Here is an 18,481-nt window from a genome sequence, read left to right as displayed (position 1 = left end):
ATTTCTTTTCTATAAACATAAAATCTTTGGTACTCTAAACGACTGTTACGAGTAGGTTAATACAAATTTATCATACTAAAATACTACTAACACTTATTACAATACTTATAAGCCATCATGTTTAGTACTACAGGAGGTTTAGAATCGAAAAAGGACAAACAAGTTTTTGCTGAAAGCCATAATTCGTTAATTCAAAGTAGTAGTTTATTTACTTACTTTTCTCAGTATTTCAAACCTGATAAGATATGTGTGGACCAGGAGACAATTAAAAGGCAACATTCTTTGTCTGGTCAAACAGAATTATACTATACTTACAACCAAGTTGCAACTAATCTGACTTCAAAAGACAAAAAAACCAATATTAGTAAGGTTAACACCCTGATTAGCACGAAAACTTCAAGGAATATGCAGTCAATGACCTTAAATAAATCTTATACTTTTACCGAAAAGACACTACCTAAAAACTTAAACGACAACCAAAACACTAAAGATCATTTTAAAGTAAGCAATAGCCTCTATAAACTATTTAAAAAAAATTTTACGGAGAGATTTATTAATTTTTTTAATTACAAACATTTATTTGACTGCTGTAAACAATCTGAAGGGGATAACAAATCAGTTTCCAAATATGACAGCGTCAGAAATCTGAAGAAATTCTCAGGACCAAATAGTCACCTTAACAAAAATAGTATATACCGAGGGAAAAAACAAGAAATAGGGCTTATTAATAACCATACCAAAATTGAAAAAGAGATATCTACCAGCTTCAAGCAGTTAAAAGTTTCTGTCACCACTGAAAAATCAAAATTAAATTCTGCAAATTCTAGCGGAAGCAAAATCTGTTTGACCAGCTTTAAGATACCTTTAGTTCAAGAAAATCCTTTCGAATCTGCTTCTAAAAAAGAGGAACACTCACCTGAAACACCAAATAAATTAGGTAACTAAATATTTTAACCTACTTTAAACATATAAACTAAACTTTCACCGATTGTTTATTTTACAATAGGCATAGATTTAAAAGAATCTGGAAAAGTACTTGATCCTGTACGGGTAAAAAAGGTATATATGCCTTCTCTTGCCTAATAAATGCAATAATCTACACTCGAATTTACTTGCTAAATAGGTTTCTTCTACCCTAAACAAAACTAAAAAATGGAATGTCACACAAGAACTCCGAGATTACGACTGTAATAACGGTTTAAATAAAAAAAAACTAGGCAAAGGTAATAATAAACACAAAGGACCTTATGAAGGCAAATATATAAATACAAATGGTGCCTTAAACTTATCAATTGAAAACGAGCAAGCTACTTATAGTTATCACACTATGTTTAACGATATAAATGGTGATTGTTCTACACTTACTGACGAAAATGTAAATATTACATATTTTTTTTGTAACCCTGACGATAGCTCTACTGAAGAAGACATAAGACAAGAGCCACTAGTGTCTCCAGCTTTATCATCCAAAAAGAAAATTGAAACCTCTCAGTTACCAATACAAAGTAATAAGGAACAGTGCTCAGCCTCACGCTCACTAAGAGCCCCGGCAAAAACGCAACTACCAGCTATTTCGCCTTATCAAAACCAAAATAACAAACTTTATCAATTAAACTCTACACAACCCATAAAAAAGGATGTAGCCCTTATGAATCCGAAAAGGATCCAAGCAAAGAGTGCTTATAGCCAAAAGCTAGACCGTCACCAGAGACATAGAGGTACCCAGAAAACTTCAACATCTTGCAAACCTCAAGATGAAAGCTATACTATTCCACTTACCCATCTTAGCCCCCAGCAGTGCGCTATAATTTTTAGTTGTAGCAGTAGTAATATCGCGAACTGCAGTGATAGTCCGGAGCTTATAAAACCCTGTAACCTTCCTGAAAAAGAATATTTCTCTCCTTTTTACGACACTTTACCGCAGCTGAATGCAGAAGTCTTAAAACCTTTGTCCTTAACGTTACCTTGTAATTCAGTACCTTCTATTTTTTACTGGTCAAATTTCTTGAACTATAATCCTTCACACTCTCGCATCAGTTTGCAGCTGGTTATTGACGATTTGAATGATACAAGTTCCAGCGATGACGAAGAAGAGAACTCCATCGATAATAAAGAGGCTCCTGTTAACAGCCTATCGGATAGCACTTTTCTGAAAGTTTCTACTCAAAAAATGAGTAAAGTTAAAACCCCTAACTTTGTAACAGAGGAAGAGTTCAAAAAAGACATGAAAGTTATTAAAATTTTTTTAGAGGTTATTCAGCAGAAAACATTGTTTTTATTAAAGGAACACGCGCAAAATTATACTACTGAACAAACCAAAAAAATATATACTGCTTTAAATGAACCTTTGACTTGTGTTGCGTGCAGTCCCTCTTGGCTTTCTTTTTAGCAACCAGAGAAAGAAAATTAAGGTGTTAACCTTCAAAAAAAAATGCTTACTTAAAAAGGTTGCACATAAAATTATTTAAAAATTTAGAAAAGTCAAGAGGAGATTTGGAATTTTTTTGGTCTTAAAGGATTAGAAACAATAAAACTATCTCTAAAAATTGCAATGGTAGCAAGCACTGTTTTAAAATAAAGCGAGCTCTTATTACTCAATTTAATAACTTTCATTACACCAGATTTATATTTTAATTCCGCTAAATTGTTAAAGTTAACTATTAAAGGGGAGAAATTTTTCTATTTTAACGTTGTTTATGTGATACATCTTCTCACACGACTCTAACTAGTTTTTCATTTTTTTTTTTTTTTGATCTCTTACTTTAGTTGATTGTGTTTGTAATTCTTAGTTTACCGAGAACTCGTTGTACCTTAAAGGTTGCGCCTTGGGATTTAGGGTTGGGTATAAGCTAAGTTTATACAATGAGTGTATTTATTTGAGTTCTCAGTTCTTTAGCTCTTTCTTGCCGCCCTTGGCTATAAGTTAGGGCTCATTGATTTCCTTCTTCCTTATTGCGGACGCCCACCTTCAGATGTGGGGGAAATCTAACCTTATTAAAGTCGTTTGCTGCCGGCGAGTTGCAAAAAACTATTACTGGTGAAAACACTGGAGCGGCCACGAGCATTTAACGGTTGGAAGTGATATAAAACTGATAGCATTTCTATCAAACAGCGTTTAAGTTATTGTTAAAAAAGGTAAACGTGGATTTTCTTTTAAGTTTAATTTTAGGGCACGTAAAAGCTGTAAATTTCAAAACTCTACTGATGGAAACGTTTAGGTTTTTTTGGACGGATTTAAAGTTTAACGGCTAGTAATGAAGAAACAATTTACTCATTAGTTATGAGGAACGTAAATCTAAGCAACTCAATACAATTATTAAGATAAATTTAGTATTGACCCCCTTGACCCTGTTGTATGAAGATTGGGCACAATCAGTGCTTCCTAAAGATAATAATTACGGAAATCCTCCCTGTAGGGACAGCAACGTTTCCTCCCGCTGAAAAAGCATAAAAAATTTTGTAAGACTTCAAGTCGTTATTTAGTTTAAGCTCGTATAGTTTATTATAAAATGTCTTTGTTGGATTTTAAGCTATTCAGTAGAACTCTTGATGACTCGAGACACAAGTCTGCTCTCTTTCTTATAGCCAATTCTTTTGATTCTTCAATTTTTTCCTGTTTGTGAGTCAGTACAAGAATAATAGATGTCTTTAGTTATCTAGTTATTATAAATTAACCGAAAATTCCTCAATCAAGGTCTTATTAGTAAGATCCATTATTTTAGAAATTAGTACTGACCTTGACTGTTTACATTTTAAATCTTTTGGTATTACAGAAGTAAGCACTTATAAAATCGAGCATAAAAAAGCAATACCCAAAAAATATTTTAGCAATAAGTTTAAGTAAAACAATGCGTCTGCGTCTTGAGAGGCAATTTTTTTGATTTTTTCCACCGCTAAGTTTACTAAGTGTTCGGCGCTTACTCCCGTTGCTAGCGCTTTTGCAGGTTTTTTTAAAACATCTGAAGGTTCCTGCAGTAAAACCGTAACACTCAAACTTAAATTAGTTAATAATTGACTCACAGGAATTGATAAAAGAGGCGAGAGAAAAGAAAATCTTCTTTTATCCTCAACCTTTGTTGAGTCTTTTTCTTTTTCAGTCTATAAAATTTTTGATATTTAATTGTGTTAGGAAAAAGAGAAGTGTCCTACCTTTATAGCATTAAACTGCAAAGTTTGAACCACTCCTCGATTCCTGGTAAAATATTGTTCACTACTCGTCACTTCCCCGCATGTAATCGCCGAAGATTTCCGTTCTAGGAGATCGTAACAATTTGGTTCTTCGTTGGGCTCGAGTTTGATCAAACTCCTTCGAGCCTAAATTTAAACGTTATAAGTTTAGATTTATAGACTTTAAGCCCTAAAACGCTTGCTATTACTTGGGTACTGGGTGTGTGGTATCTTGTTTGCTGCAAAGATCTTTTTTTTTCAGAAAAAAGCATTTTCTGAAGTTCTTTCTGTTATGATAGTAAAAGTTTATCAAGTTTTTTAAAGGCGATTTTGCTAATATAAATAGACGAATAATGTTAAAACTGAGCAAATGCAGCTACTGTTAAAGGAGTATTTATTAAAACGGCTTTAAGTAAACACTAAGCACTCTGCCTTAATACAAAAAGTATTACAGTGCACTATAATTTGAAATAATATATATTAAAACCAAGATAAGAAGCTATTAACCGGAGGCGTTTTTTGGGTTGAGAAATGGTTATTTTTTTCAGTTGCAAGTTCTTTAGGGTTAGTAACGTTATCGTGACATGGAATGTACTTTGTTGTGTTTAAATTCTTTGTTTTTAACAAAGAATTTTCCGACTTTCCACAGTTTTCAATCTGTAAAGACTGGTCTTCAGATTGACTATTTTCACTTTCTTGGATAATATAACTTTTCTTTGATATATTAAGTTTTTCCAGCAAAATAGGATTTTTATTATGCCAAAGTTTATTTGTTGGATTTAAGTTATTATAGTACGGTTCATTTTTATTTTCTGTAAGCAAAATAATATTTTGTAAGTTAGAGTCTCTCTTATTAGTAAACTCTTGTAAAATAATTTTGTGAGTTAAATTATTTTTAAGAGTAACATCTGTAGAATTGGTCTCTAGAAATAAAATTTGTACAACTTTTTTTAAAAAAATTTATGTTAAACTTTAATAGTTTACCTTTTTCAACGGTTCCTTCGGGCACATATGATATATGATCTTCCAAAGAAAGGCTACTCGGGTTAGAAATTAGAGTCTTTTTCACACACCCTTTTTTTTTTTTTTCTACTTTTTGGGAGGAGTCATCTTTGCAGATTTCATCATTTTTAGTTCCTATGGATGTTACTTTAATAGGAGTAGTACTATATTCTGGTTGTGCGTTGGTGTTTTCTGCGTTTTGACAACATTCTAAATTTACAGGAATGGGCCTTAAAGTACCATTTGTATTGTCCAAATATTCAAGTTGTTGATTTACAGCTTCTACAGCTTCGCAGGAAACTAAATTTATACCAACTAATTTCTCCGTATTACTGCCTTCGCTATTTTGTTTACCCAATTTCGAAGTATTTTTCAAAAATTCAAGTTCAAAAAAATAGTCAACTTCTTCTTTTCTACGCTTAATATTTTTATCTGAGGAGAGTAGTTCTTGGTATTTATTATCAATCAAAATTTGGTTTTTTAAAGGCGTCTCGCTTGTTCTACTTCTAAGAGGATATCTTGTGCATTCTTCATTCCTCAGCGAATCGTGATCCCTCTCTTTTATTATCTTCCTTAAATCTTCGGTACGCTCGTATTTTTCAATTTCTTTAGTAATGACCTTATCAAAAGTCGTTGGAGTTATAATAAAGTTCTGTTGTAGTATTTTTTTCAGTTTAGGAGTGGTAGTATCCGTAGTTATTTGCATTAGAGATCTGGGAAATTTAGTGGCAGCATCTTTTTTTTGAGGAGAAAAACTCGTTTTAGGGGTCCTGCTATTAACTGAATTTTTATCAGAAGTTCCCATTGTCTCGAATAAGAATGTTTAAGGTCTCACCCTTTAGGTTTAAATAGTAGTTCGTGCAAATAGAAAAGGGGAATGCCAACTTTTAAGGGGTTAAGTGCGTTACGATTAACATAAAAAATTTGGCGCGAAACGATAGGTGATCGAGAAGTATGCCATGTTCAAACTCTTTGTAACGCCTTAAAGTAACTCTATATATAAAGAACTTCCATTTTTTTTAAACTCTCAGGGGTAAGTTAAGACCAACTATTCAGACCTAAGAAACGAGAAAGTTCTCTGAGAACCCGTGATGTACAAAGTTAGGATGGTCATTCCACAGAATATATACAACTTAAAGATAAAGCTTTATACAATTTTTAAAATAACTTCTACCAATAAAATATGTAACCAACTAACAGAGAAAAAATACCATTGCAAATAAACGACTGGGGAAAACAAGAGCTATAAGAAAGCAAGCTGATAACAGCATTAGAGTAAAGGTATCTTGCTAGTTATGCTTCCAATTCATAAAGGAAAGCAGAATACAGAGGAAAACTTAGAACAATTTTTTTAAGAAAAAGACATAGCAGAACCCCTTTAGCTAAAAAATTTAAGAAATAAAGTAAAATTAAGGAAAGGCTTGACAAGTTAAGTCATTTTACCCAGCCCGTGGGTTACAAGTGTCATGATTTATTAAGGGTACTATTCTAGATGACGTTCTAAAAGAAAATAATATGTATGTTAAACACCTTTTATGTACCGTATGGTTTCGCCTTTAAGTAAAAGTCAGTTATTTTTGTCATACAAAAATAAAATATTTATTTCTTTCTGCTAAGTATATTGACATGAGCAAATAAAGGACTTTATAATACGTCAGGCTTGTGTTCGGTAGTAGAGTTGAGGTATCCTATTATTATATCGAAGATAGAATTTATCTGATTTTACAATCGTGACTCTTCTGTAAGACCCGGATCAAGCTTTGACCCCGTGATTAAAAACGACACATTTTCTTATGAAATGGAGCTATATTTAATAAGGTCGGTATCATCGTGTTTAAAAAGTTTTGTTATACGCAAAAAACTATTCAATATACTATTGAAATGGAAGATACTGAAGATTTAAATATTATTAAAATTTTGATTGGTATATATATAGATATATACATATATATAATTTTATTATAAAACAAAACTTTTAATGTTTGATATTTTTTAATATTTTTGTTAGCAACAGACACCCATCTTGGTTATATGGATAAAGATCCAGTCAGGGGAAATGACTCTCTTAATACCTTTGAAGAAATTTTGAGTATTGCTGTGGAAAAAAAGGTTCAAGAGCATGGTTCTATAAAATTTTGATAGATTTAAGTTTTGTTTGATAGGTTGATATGCTGCTCTTGGGAGGTGATTTATTTCACGATAACAAACCTTCTCGCTGGACCTTATACAAGACCATGGAACTAATGAGGGAATATTGTTTGGGTTGAACATTTATAATTTTTAAGGAATCTATTACTATATTTTTAGAGTACTTGACCTTTTAGCTAATACAACTTATCGCTTTAATTAATATTTTATACAGTGTGACCCACTTAAAAATATAGTTATGGCCAAGTTTTTATGAGAGTTGAATATACGGCCTTTAGAAGGCGCGAGATAGTGAAACACACGCCACCTCTATATATATGATTGATGGGCTATTTAATAAACAGGAGAGAGACCCTGTTTTTTGGAAATCCTTAGCGATCAGTCTGTTAACTTTCCTAGTAATCGGTTAGTTTCATTATAAACTTTATGTTATGTTGTTTGAATAAACCTTATTTAGATTTGGATGCGTAAATTACGAAGATGCTAACTACAACGTCAGCATACCGGTTTTTGTTATACACGGGAATCATGACGACCCTTCTGGTGTAATTTATATATAATGAAAATATTCATAGCAGGACTTATATTTTTAATCGTTTTTAAGTTGAGTATAGTTAGACTTGCTATCTATTAATATAGTTTATATCGGACTCCTTTTTTCTGTTGTCCTTGAAGTTTAATATATTTTTCTAAAGATTGTTTAAATTTATAACTCTATGTTTTCTATTTTATGCCTTTATAAAAGTATTTACAAGATATATTATATTTAAAGAGGGTTGCTTTCTGAGCTTGTAGTTTCGAGTCTTTCAAAACATATTAAACCGTAAAGAATTTACTTTTTCCAAAATTTTAGCTACTTAGCGGCTAGCAACAAGTTGAAATCTAAAAAAATCTTTCCCTAAAGTAGTTGCTAGCATGATGTTATAACTTGTTAAAGTATTATGTAATAAAATTTGGTTCACCTTTCACTTTTTGTTATCTAATAATTTAAGTGGAATTTAATATTAATAACTCGTTTATTAAGTTGAATTTCTTCTATCAAATTAATTTCATCTACTCTTCTTAGAATCGTTCATATAATATTATAAGTTCATTGTTATATTAAGTTTTTATTATAAACGTTTTTTAACTAATGAGATTAGATGTGTTTTTCTGCTTTAGGATGGAAATCTCTGCGCATTAGATATCTTGAGCGTAGCTGGCCTTCTTAATTATTTTGGTAGAGCTGATGATATAGAAAATATCAAAGTAACTCCGATACTGCTGGAGAAAGGTTTATACTCTAAAGTAACTATGAAATTTTATTATGGCAAAAAAATACGCATTCCATCAACACATATCTCGTCACGTTGATTTGCAGCAGTCTTATAGTAAAGGCCGCTTACTTTTTGGCGTCCTTGAAGTTGTCTATTTAATAAATTGAATTTCTTCTGCCAAAGCACTTAAATGTTATTTATTATATATAAGAAAATTTTATCGAGTGCAAAAGCAAGCTAACTTTTATGTGTTTGTTCAGTAGATATTACTTACTTCATTACTTTTTTTTCTACTCCCCCTAGGAACGACCAGGCTGGCTTTGTATGGTTTGGGGAATGTCAGGGACGAGCGTCTCTATAGAACATTTCTGAATCAAAAAGTACCACATATATATTATTAAGTATTCTTTTCTATTACTGTATTTTTCGAGGTCCAATTTCTACGTCCCGTTGAAAGCCCAGATGATTGGTTCAATTTGTTTGTTATCCACCAAAACAGGTGCCGGCGTTTTTTTATCACGTTACTTGAAGCGTATGTTTTAAATTTTTTTTTGAAAATACTGCAGAGTTAATAGAGGACCAAAAAACTATATCCCCGAATCATTTCTTGCAAACTTTTTTCATTTGGTGGTTTGGGGGCACGAGCACGACTGCTTTATTGAGGTACTACTTATAACTAAGTAAACAGTCTTATTTATTATACGTATTTGTTATTGCAGCCAGAATTTAGAGAAGCGGGCAACTTTTATATTTCTCAGCCGGGAAGCACCATTGCCACTTCTCTGACGGAGGGTGCAGCTATTCTTATATTTAGTTAACATTGATTGATGTAAAGTTATGAGTATATCGTTCGGTATTGTACTATGTTTACATGAAACTTCTTTTTATAGCGCATTAGTTATATTTCCTTATATATTTAAGTAAAGTTATAAAAGTAGTCCTTTTAGATTTTTATCGCTACCTATTTTATGCAGGAGAGGCTCTTCCCAAACATGTGGGATTGCTGCAAATTCGCGGTAGGGGGTTTTAAAAAACATAAATTATACATATATATAAAAGATTTATAGGCGTGGAGTTTAACTTAAAGAAAATTCTATTGAAGACAGTTCGCCCTTTTTTCGCCGCGGAGGTTTCTGTTTTCAACGTTTTTATACTACTGTTGTGTAATAAATAGCTTCAGGTCAGCCTGTCCGACTCTGGCATTGACCCACACAGCACAGACGAAGTTAGAAACTTTCTTTTCAAAGAGGTTTTTTATACATGTCTCCAACAATTCCTCTGCTAAACACTTTGCATAGGTAAGCTCCATACTTTCCGAGGCCACTGAAGCACGGGGTTTAGAGGAAGCCGGCGTAAAAATAAGGCCACTGCTTCCGTTAATTCGCCTAAAGGTTTTCTAGTGAACTGCCGGTTGTATGCCTGCCCCGCCAATGCTATTCAAGGTGGAGTATAGCGGCGGATACACGCCCTTTAATATCGCTAGATTTGGGCAGCATTTTAATGACAAGGTTGCAAACCCCAATGATATACTACTCTTTTACAAAAGGAGGGGCTTTTGTGATCCACAAGGTGGACATAAGTACCTTTTGGATGAAATTTTTTATACCAAAAATAAATAGAGAAGAAGTTAAATAAAGATCGAGTGAAAAATTTTGAAACCACTTTGAAAAACCTTGCAACCGGTTTCTTTGTTGTTATATATGCGTAAACCTTCAACGCACATTAACTTTCTATTCCGCCTAGAACACTTCTTTTTGCTTTAAAATTATTACTTTTTTTAAGTATTATGACTACATTTTCTAAAATTGTTTACTATAAAGAGAGATTATCTGAAGGCGTGCAAGTTGAAGATTTACTTAAGCAAACCTTTGAAAAGTCTGACTATAAACTTGAACTTTTGGGTCTCTATACTGCTTAGTGAATAAATACTCATTGTCACCTTGCTGTTACTCTGTAAGGAGAAGATAACTTGCTAGAGGCTCTAAGACTTTTTGTTTACAAGGAAGAAACTGACTCTATCAAAAAGTTTTTATTACATATATTAATATATTTTTTTTACTTATTAATTAATACTGCTGGATAGAAGCGTCGAATTGACATTAAGAGTTGCTGCTGAGCGGTTATTTGAACAACATGAAGAGTTGATGGATGGCGGGCTTCCGAAAGGTTTTACTACTCATTTCATTTTCTTTATAATAATTATTTATTAGAATGGGGGACAGTTCCGTTAAACCTTCCAACTATCGCTGTTGCTGACCGCTCGTTTGCTAAAAGTATTTGTTGACTTATAGTTGTTGATACTCATTCCCATTCTTTTTATGCGTCGTATTAACCAAATATCTTTTTATGTATATTTATTAGTTATTTCTTTTTTTTAAACTATTTTTCTTATCGTAGCGAACAATAAAAACAAATCTTGTGTTATTACGTCCCCTCTTAAGGTAACTACTCTAAGACTTGTATTAAATAATGTTTAATACAATGCATTCGACGAACTGTAGATGGAAGTGGAAGTAAAGAACTTTGAGAAAATGATGCCTACAACTCGGAAACAATTGTTCTTTAATATGTTTATTATTTTAGAAATGCGGTGGCATTGAACTCGAAAAAAATATATATATTCCATATTCAAAAAACCTACAACAACTTGATTTATCATTTTTCTAAGCATTTGCTCCTGTACATGTGTTTTATATTTTTGTATTTAATTTTTCAGCTAAACCTTTAGGTATTTTTGGCGTTTTTTTAAAGAGGTTGAGGAAATATTATAAACAAATATTTTTAAAGTAGTAGAGGTCGAGGTCGAGGAAAACTTCCACGTGTCTCGCGTGCTTTAAAAAAAGTATATTTTCTGCCACGATTACCGTGTTACCTAATTATTTATTATTATGCGTACGTCAACCTTTGCTATTTACTCTATGTAACTGCTACTTAAAAAGTTTTATTATAAAATTAGCAGTTTTCTCCGGTTGGTCCTCAAGTAAGTGATGTTTCATCCCCCGACGACGGCATTGTGGAGGATTATTCGGCCCCCTCTTTAAAAAGTGGCCCCATAAAGACGCCAAAAAAATTAAAGTCGTCTGACTATAATTAGTGTTATTAATTTTTTATTTTATTCTATTTCAGAGCGAGGAATGACCGCCGGAAAATCTTTACTTCTACAAAGAAGCCCAAACTTTCATTGGTATGGTTAGTTGCTGTGTTCTACCCCTTCAGTCGCTATGCGGCCCCCTCTCTTTTATTGGCACCTTCTTAGCCTCTTACTAGTTCTAAGTTCATTTCATTAAAAGCTTTCTTCAGTAAACAAAGTTTTGATTTGGTTGGGGCTTCTTCTGTTTAGTTCTTTTCCTGCCAATTAATCTACTTATCCTTTTTCTTTTCTTATTATTACAAGCCGAAAAGCGAAGACGAGCAAGAAGAAACAAACGTTTTCAAAATGAACTCTCAGAAGCGCCGACTTCCCTTTTTTGGGAGCCGCCAATTCTTTTGACGGGTTTACAAAAGCGTACAAGCCAATTTGGTAAATTCATGAACCTTTTCAACATTTATTGCTATTTTATTATTACAAAGTAGTTATTTTTATTTGCTTCGACTAGTATATATCTGGGACTTTCTCGAAGTTTCTCTTCCAGTATTCTCCTGTAAAAAGCCAGCAGAATTCGTTGAGGTCGTTGTCATATTTATACTCGAACCATCTGGAACTGCACCATCAGTAGTAGTAAAAATAACTAAAGTGAATATCAATAAACAGCGGTTTCCATTTCTCGCCTTTTGCTTCTCTTTCTTTTTTGTGCTGCCTCTGCTTATCCTCAAGCCAGTCTTTGATAGATTGCCCTTTCTCCACTTTTCCCTTATTCAATATGTTTTACATTATTTTTATTGCCTATATTAAAAAAAAAGACCTCTTCGTAAGCCCGCAAGTCTGGCCTAAAACGGGCATCCGTTTTGGGCAGGCAACTTTCCATGCCAGGCCTTAGCTCTGAGATAAATACAAAAAATGTTAAGAAAATATTCGCCGCAATGCGCTGGGAAAAACTATAAAAACCGTTAAGAATAATCGTAAACTTTGAGAAATAGAATTGCTTTTCATAGTTGGAAGGAGGAGCGAACTTTTCCCATAAAGTTTGGTATTTTTCTTGTTATAGTACAATGCAGTATTTTAGCTTGATTAACACGCACTATTCGCCACGGAACCTTTTCCATGTGGCCTGGCAGAGGCGATGCCGTCCTTCCAGTTGCCTACAATATCAAAATGTGGTGTGTCCCCGTCACTATAGACCGTCCCCTTGAAAGTGGTAAACTTTGAAAAAAGTAGTAATACAATTTCCGAAAAGGAGAAACCTTTATTGTGCCAATCTTGCTTGAACTGAAGTACGAGTATCTTTCAAAATTTAAAACAGCATAATCTTTAGTTTGGTGGTTTTTAATTAAAAGTTCTCCTCCCTTCATGTTATAAAGAGAATTACAACAATAGGCTTTTTGGATGCGTGTTAATATGAGGATTATGCACAAGCAAGTCAGAGTGGCGCTTTGCATCTATGCTTATGAGTAAGACGAGCAAAACCAAGTATTATCCAGTTAGCATTACTTGTTAGTTAGTACATTTTGTAGACGTTTATAACTTAGAAGCATTATAATGAAAGCTGTTAAAAGCGCCGAAAAATTGTTTGGCGCGCACTTTTTACTTAAAAGTTTTTAAATGTTTAACAAAAGAGATAAAGGCCATTGCGGGCGGAAGAGATTTTAACTTGTGTATAATTAAAGATTTTAGATTATTAGAAAAGCTCTTAAACACATTATTAGAAACAAAGAAGAGGAGGACTACTGCAACTTCAGGAAGCGCGTGTCGTGGGAGTGTGTGCGTTAAAGAAGTCAGTAAAGCACTTATATGAACGCTACCAAACAGTGTCACTGCTAGACGAAAGAAGAAAATGAAACTCCAAACAGTATATAGCGTACAGCATCCACCCAGAGAGTCCCTATGATGATGTTATTTACGGTTGATGTCAGGCATGACCACGTGTAATGTTCTTGTCCCATGCGCACGTGTAGTGTACCCTTTAAACCAAATAACCATTGCTATGTCCGTGCATACTGTAACCATCACGGGTAGTCAATACCACTGGAGTGATTTCCAACGTTTTTCCTCGAAACCGACTTTTCAGATCCACCTGCTTATAAAAGGTCCAACCTGCAAAAGGGTATATTCTTATTCAAAGTTTTGATATATATACATAAATCAAGATAACCGTTGCCTTCCGCGTGGACAGCCGTGATAGGAGGGTGGTGGCTTACCTGATGGATCGCGCATTATTGGTTGGTTATAAAGCGTATTTCATGAAGTACTTGCTCGCAGCACACACGGAAACCGTAGTTGCGGTCCTCCATGAGGTCAAACTCGTACGTTTCCCCAAGGAGTGGATTGAAAGGCTATTATTATTAATATTCGTAATAGTAGTATTGATACTGTATTACCTTTCCCGTTCGACTTGTATTTTTGTATAAAGCGACCACAAAGCAGCAAATATACAGTAGTCGCTCGACCGAGGTCGCCTGTTGGGCGGCTCTCTTTAAAGTAAGTAATAAGAAGTTTAAACATGTGCATAATAAAACACTACAGTAAGCAGGTATGCATTTTCGAGATCCTCAGCAAATCTTTGAGTTCCTTCTCAAATTAAATTTAAATTTACAGAAGATTCAATCACGAATCTTAATTGTGAGCAATTTATTTTTTGCCAATTATAAAGAAAAACCAGATAAAGGCTCATTAAGAACAATGGGCATTGCAATTTTCGAAAAATCTATTTATTATATATAGCGACGCATAAGCCTACAATTAATTATTTATTATAAACAAAAGCAAGTACACCTTTTCCTATACAATCCTTCAAAAACTTCCAAACATTGAGCGGTTTGTTACTTTTGTTCGAAGGAAGCTGTGTGCGGTAACTGCTTAACTTTATTAAAAGTTTATATTTATGTAGTATATAAGTTAGTTAAATATTTACATCCATGACTTTTTCTTGGAGTTGACTTCCTTCCGAAGCGTTGGGAGTTTCTGGAGAGGACCTGTGTTGTGTTAACTATATATGAAATACCAGAAGCGAGTTAATATAAACAAGCTTTTTTAGGAGGGCAGAATTGTGGTCCACTGCATCGTAAAACTCGTCCTACACGCTATTTTGAGTCAACAATAAGGAAAAACGAAGTTTATGAACGTCGACTTCTTCCGAATCCAAGTGTTGAAGAGCCGCCTCTGTTTCTCCATCAATTTTATCTGTATAGACATATTAATACTATGAAGTAATATAAATATAAATAAATATATAACAGAGAAACCTCTAACTAGTTCAGAAAAAGTTCTTGTTTTTCTTTCGAGAGATATTAACTGCTGAGCGACCATCTCCATATTAGTTTCTCTTAAGTTCTCTTGGTTTTTTAGCCATCTTTTATATGCACAGTAATATAAACAATACAGAGAAGTAGCAAATAAGAATAAACATGTATTTTTTCAGAAGCTCGTTATAGCCTCTCTCAGACGCATCAACATATGCAGCAAACTTATAAAGTAATTTCTATAAAATTATTATTAATGTTAATAAAAGTTTTAGTAATATTAGTATTACATTTAAAGCATCTTCCACAGAAGAGCTGAGGCGTTTTCGCTGTATTAGAGTGAAGAGTTTTTCTGCTGCATCGGTGCAGGCTTTGTGTTCCGCATAAAGACGATGTGAACGGTCGAGTTTATTACCTTTGAAGTCAGCGGATCACTTTTGATGTGAAAGGTTAAATATACAAACGAATAAAATCTACACAAAAAATCATCAATATTTGAAGAAACGGAAGGCCGCCAGAAAGTGGCAGCACCGCTGCCTCCACTGATCTTCGCCCGAGCCAGTTGCTTCGCCTACCCGCAGAACCAGCATAAATTTTTTTTATTAAAAATATGCAAAATACTAGTTTGCAAATACAAGTTTGTGTTAATATTAACAATTATTTGAAGTGGAATCAGAAAATATTAATTGTAATCTAACGTTTAAGCATAGGGTGTTAACATTATAAAATTTTTGTATAAAGAATTAACTGATTTATAAAGCCCAGCTAATAAATGAAGCGATATAAGGTTAAATAAATGTGCATTCATCTTTTTAATTAGGCACCAATATTAAACTTAAATATAAATATATTATTTAAACAAGAGCTATAAACTAAGTAAAAATTTAAAGAAAGATTCTATAAAAGATAAATTAAATAAGATTAAAAGTATAATAACTTTTGTACTGTGCAAAACGAAAAATTCGAAAAGTTTGGAGTAAAAAAAAAATAAAAATAAAAATTCAAATTTTTTTTAACTCTGCTTAACGCAATAATCCATAAGTTTCTGACTTCGTAACAGGAGCACTTTAGATAAATGGTGTGATATTTGCCTCGGCTTGGCAGACGGAGGATAATCTGACTTCTGTGGGTACATGTAATATATAACTATATTTAAATATTTAATAGCCCACAAGATTTCAAAAGAAAGGTAATAACAAGTTGAAAATATATAATTATAAACTAACAAGAAAATCTATATTTTCTTAATGTTATAAAGTTCAAATTAACTATTTAAAAAACTAAACTTATTACTAGTGAAAAGGAGGGTTGAAGAAAAATTAACCTTTTTATTTAACAGAAAGGTAAAAGACCTTATAACACTTTAAAGAAAAAACTACTTGAAAGTGAAATTGTTTAAAAAGTGTTTAACAAAAAATAGAAAAATTAAACAGTTGTAATATATATAAAGTTACTCTTGCAAATATTTTTTCTGACTATGGACGTAAAGTTATTGTATTTTTTACAACTATACTGAAAAATATATATATATATAAAAAAGGAGACCGATATGAATTGTGTGGTGAAATCTCAACGGTTTCCAAATGTATGGCATAAACTTCGGTTTTTTCCTTAATAATTTCAGGTGCTACAGCCTTCTTGTGTTGCAACTCCGGCCGAATTGAACAAAGTAACTTTCCATCTTCCTATAACACCAAGCAATAAAGTGGTAAAAGTATAGCTTGGTTACTGATTGTAAATAGTTACAGTAAACAATGCTTACGGTTATTGAAAACCAACGAGAAAGCCAGGGGCTCCAGAGTCCTTATTAGCATATATACAATAAATATGACTTTTTCTTATAACGACTAACGTTATGACCTTGTTATAAGAAAGTAACAACGATCTAACACAGAAGTTCTAAATTTCTTTTTTAAGGTTATAATAATATATTCTATATATTTGTTAACTATATTATTAACTAAGTACTCTGACATTTCGTTATTTGGGGCAAAAATATCTAATAACTGTATATGTAGTTTAACAAATTTTCTGTTAAGGTATTTTGGAAAGTGTTTAAACGGTACACAGGATACTTATTATTACAATTATAACAAAATTATTTCACGATACTTAGTTACATTTTACCTTCCCTTCTCACATAAAGCTCCCCCTGAAAAGCAATGTCTTGCTGTGAAGAATCTTTCATCTATAAAATTTCATAACTGCTAAAAATACGATGTAAGTTATTGGCTCGCAAATACCAAAAAACTTCTGCAAAGTCTGCAAAAAAAAGTAATTTCGGGACAGTTATTAGTATCTACTCATATTATGATCATAAGTGATCCCTTAGATAAATAGTAAGGATAAAATAAATAGATAGTTTAATTAGAAGTATACTACACTAAGAGTTACGTTTATATGTTTTTAATTTATTAACGACTAAAAATATAAGACGTTTTAGGGAAAGTTTGTTACCAGCTAGTTCCTACTAAAACAGTTGAGAGATAGAGATAGTAATATTATAAAGTTTAAGTTAGATTTAAACTTAGTTGGTCTACTTTAGCTTAAAAAATTTGGTGTTGTGTCCCCTTCATTCAGGTAATTCAGATTTTTAAGTTAAAAAGCGATGTAAACACCCTTTCTTTCATACGATATTGGGGAAAGTCGATGATAATGTTAAGAATGCGCAAAAAATTTGGTATATAAAAAAAGGCCGAGATAATATAACTAACTATAATGCTTTTAGTTACCAGAATTGAACACTTCTCTCCAGTTCTTCAAATCTTATACCAGTTACAAAAATATGTTCAACTATTTTGATAAACAGATTTGAGTTTACTAATGGCAGTTTGACTGCATTCATACGCGAGGTCACCTGAGTAGCATACTGATATCTATGTCTAAAGACACTAATTGATATTTACATAAACCTATAAACAGTTTTAGTTTTGATAAGTGAGTAGTTAGTCTGGTATGTGCAACTAACCTTTTTTAAGTTATAGTGGTAACCAGCTGAATAGATATGTGGTATAAATTCCTTCGGCTCTTAATTTTATTCAAGACAAATATTTTTTATAACTTCAAATACGAAAGTGACGATAAGTAACACTTAATTTTAGACTGCCTTATTTTTAAGGCATATCTCCACGATTATTTCACTTAATTTTACTTTTACTTGCTTGTATATATGCTATAGACAAATTTGAGTTTCGTTTATCCTCTTTATAATTAGTTATGGCCCCTAAATTCTCCTTTAGTTATGTTTTTGTCACAATTTTTAATAATCAGATATATTATTTATTATTGACACTTTTCGTCTGGTTGTGGAAGGCTCTTACATCTTAATAGAGGTGACCACCTTTATTCCGTGCTGCTACAACCACCACTAAAAAATTTTAAACCTTAAAAATTATTAAAAATTGTTTCCCTACAAACAGGGCAAGGTTTAACACAAGTGTGCGGGTTAGTGCTCACCTAAGGTTTTTATAAGTTTTGCGAGAGATATTGGGCTGTGCACTCGCCGGCAGTATTTTTTTGCCAAAATTTTCAGTTCTTTATTTACTTTAAAAAAGTCATTAATGTAGGATGTT

At 32.6% G+C, this 18,481-nt stretch overlaps 4 protein-coding genes across 4 annotated transcripts; 2 read left to right on the top strand and 2 right to left on the bottom strand.

The window, feature by feature from the left end:
* Positions 1 to 117: 117 nt before the first annotated feature.
* LOC135120014 (uncharacterized) lies at positions 118 to 2,389 on the top strand. The gene is made up of 3 exons (XM_064044374.1): positions 118 to 937; positions 1,007 to 1,059; positions 1,124 to 2,389. The coding sequence occupies exons 1-3, from the start codon at positions 118 to 120 to the stop codon at positions 2,387 to 2,389; spliced, it is 2,139 nt and encodes a 712-aa protein (XP_063900444.1).
* Positions 2,390 to 2,930: 541 nt separating this feature from the next.
* On the bottom strand, positions 2,931 to 4,791 carry LOC135120013 (uncharacterized). Its single transcript, XM_064044373.1, has 6 exons — positions 4,675 to 4,791; positions 4,377 to 4,454; positions 4,150 to 4,314; positions 4,021 to 4,098; positions 3,813 to 3,969; positions 2,931 to 3,046 (listed from the first exon to the last, which is right to left on the bottom strand). Exons 2-6 carry the CDS (start codon positions 4,437 to 4,439, stop codon positions 2,931 to 2,933), a joined length of 579 nt encoding a protein of 192 aa, XP_063900443.1. The 5' UTR covers positions 4,440 to 4,454; positions 4,675 to 4,791.
* Positions 4,792 to 7,028: 2,237 nt separating this feature from the next.
* On the top strand, positions 7,029 to 12,248 carry LOC135120008 (double-strand break repair protein MRE11-like). Its single transcript, XM_064044367.1, has 27 exons — positions 7,029 to 7,093; positions 7,178 to 7,278; positions 7,332 to 7,431; positions 7,662 to 7,722; positions 7,775 to 7,862; positions 8,479 to 8,590; positions 8,877 to 8,953; positions 9,005 to 9,072; positions 9,140 to 9,236; positions 9,293 to 9,365; positions 9,548 to 9,589; positions 9,641 to 9,702; positions 9,754 to 9,822; positions 9,872 to 9,964; positions 10,016 to 10,142; positions 10,193 to 10,255; positions 10,394 to 10,474; positions 10,532 to 10,598; positions 10,657 to 10,739; positions 10,796 to 10,846; positions 10,971 to 11,014; positions 11,075 to 11,130; positions 11,364 to 11,415; positions 11,530 to 11,651; positions 11,700 to 11,757; positions 11,968 to 12,093; positions 12,170 to 12,248. Exons 1-26 carry the CDS (start codon positions 7,051 to 7,053, stop codon positions 12,061 to 12,063), a joined length of 1,986 nt encoding a protein of 661 aa, XP_063900437.1. The 5' UTR covers positions 7,029 to 7,050; the 3' UTR covers positions 12,064 to 12,093; positions 12,170 to 12,248.
* LOC135120012 (oxysterol-binding protein 1-like) lies at positions 12,166 to 15,240 on the bottom strand. Its single transcript, XM_064044372.1, has 20 exons — positions 15,200 to 15,240; positions 15,075 to 15,148; positions 14,913 to 15,019; positions 14,798 to 14,850; positions 14,697 to 14,743; positions 14,582 to 14,642; positions 14,443 to 14,530; positions 14,327 to 14,374; positions 14,192 to 14,238; positions 14,049 to 14,141; positions 13,920 to 14,003; positions 13,823 to 13,868; positions 13,694 to 13,764; positions 13,533 to 13,631; positions 12,915 to 13,016; positions 12,768 to 12,858; positions 12,619 to 12,708; positions 12,476 to 12,552; positions 12,323 to 12,423; positions 12,166 to 12,268 (listed from the first exon to the last, which is right to left on the bottom strand). The coding sequence occupies exons 3-20, from the start codon at positions 14,980 to 14,982 to the stop codon at positions 12,166 to 12,168; spliced, it is 1,371 nt and encodes a 456-aa protein (XP_063900442.1). The 5' UTR covers positions 14,983 to 15,019; positions 15,075 to 15,148; positions 15,200 to 15,240.
* Between the last annotated feature and the right edge of the window lie 3,241 nt (positions 15,241 to 18,481).

This window comes from Zophobas morio, unplaced genomic scaffold (assembly GCF_036711695.1).
Source record: "Zophobas morio isolate AGI-343-1 ecotype UQ-CSIRO unplaced genomic scaffold, CSIRO_AGI_Zmor_V1 ptg000329l, whole genome shotgun sequence".
In the NCBI taxonomy this organism is placed as follows: Eukaryota; Metazoa; Arthropoda; class Insecta; order Coleoptera; family Tenebrionidae; genus Zophobas; species Zophobas morio.
Note: the sequence above shows the minus strand (reverse complement) of the source record. Positions and strands in the feature narration are given on the sequence as shown.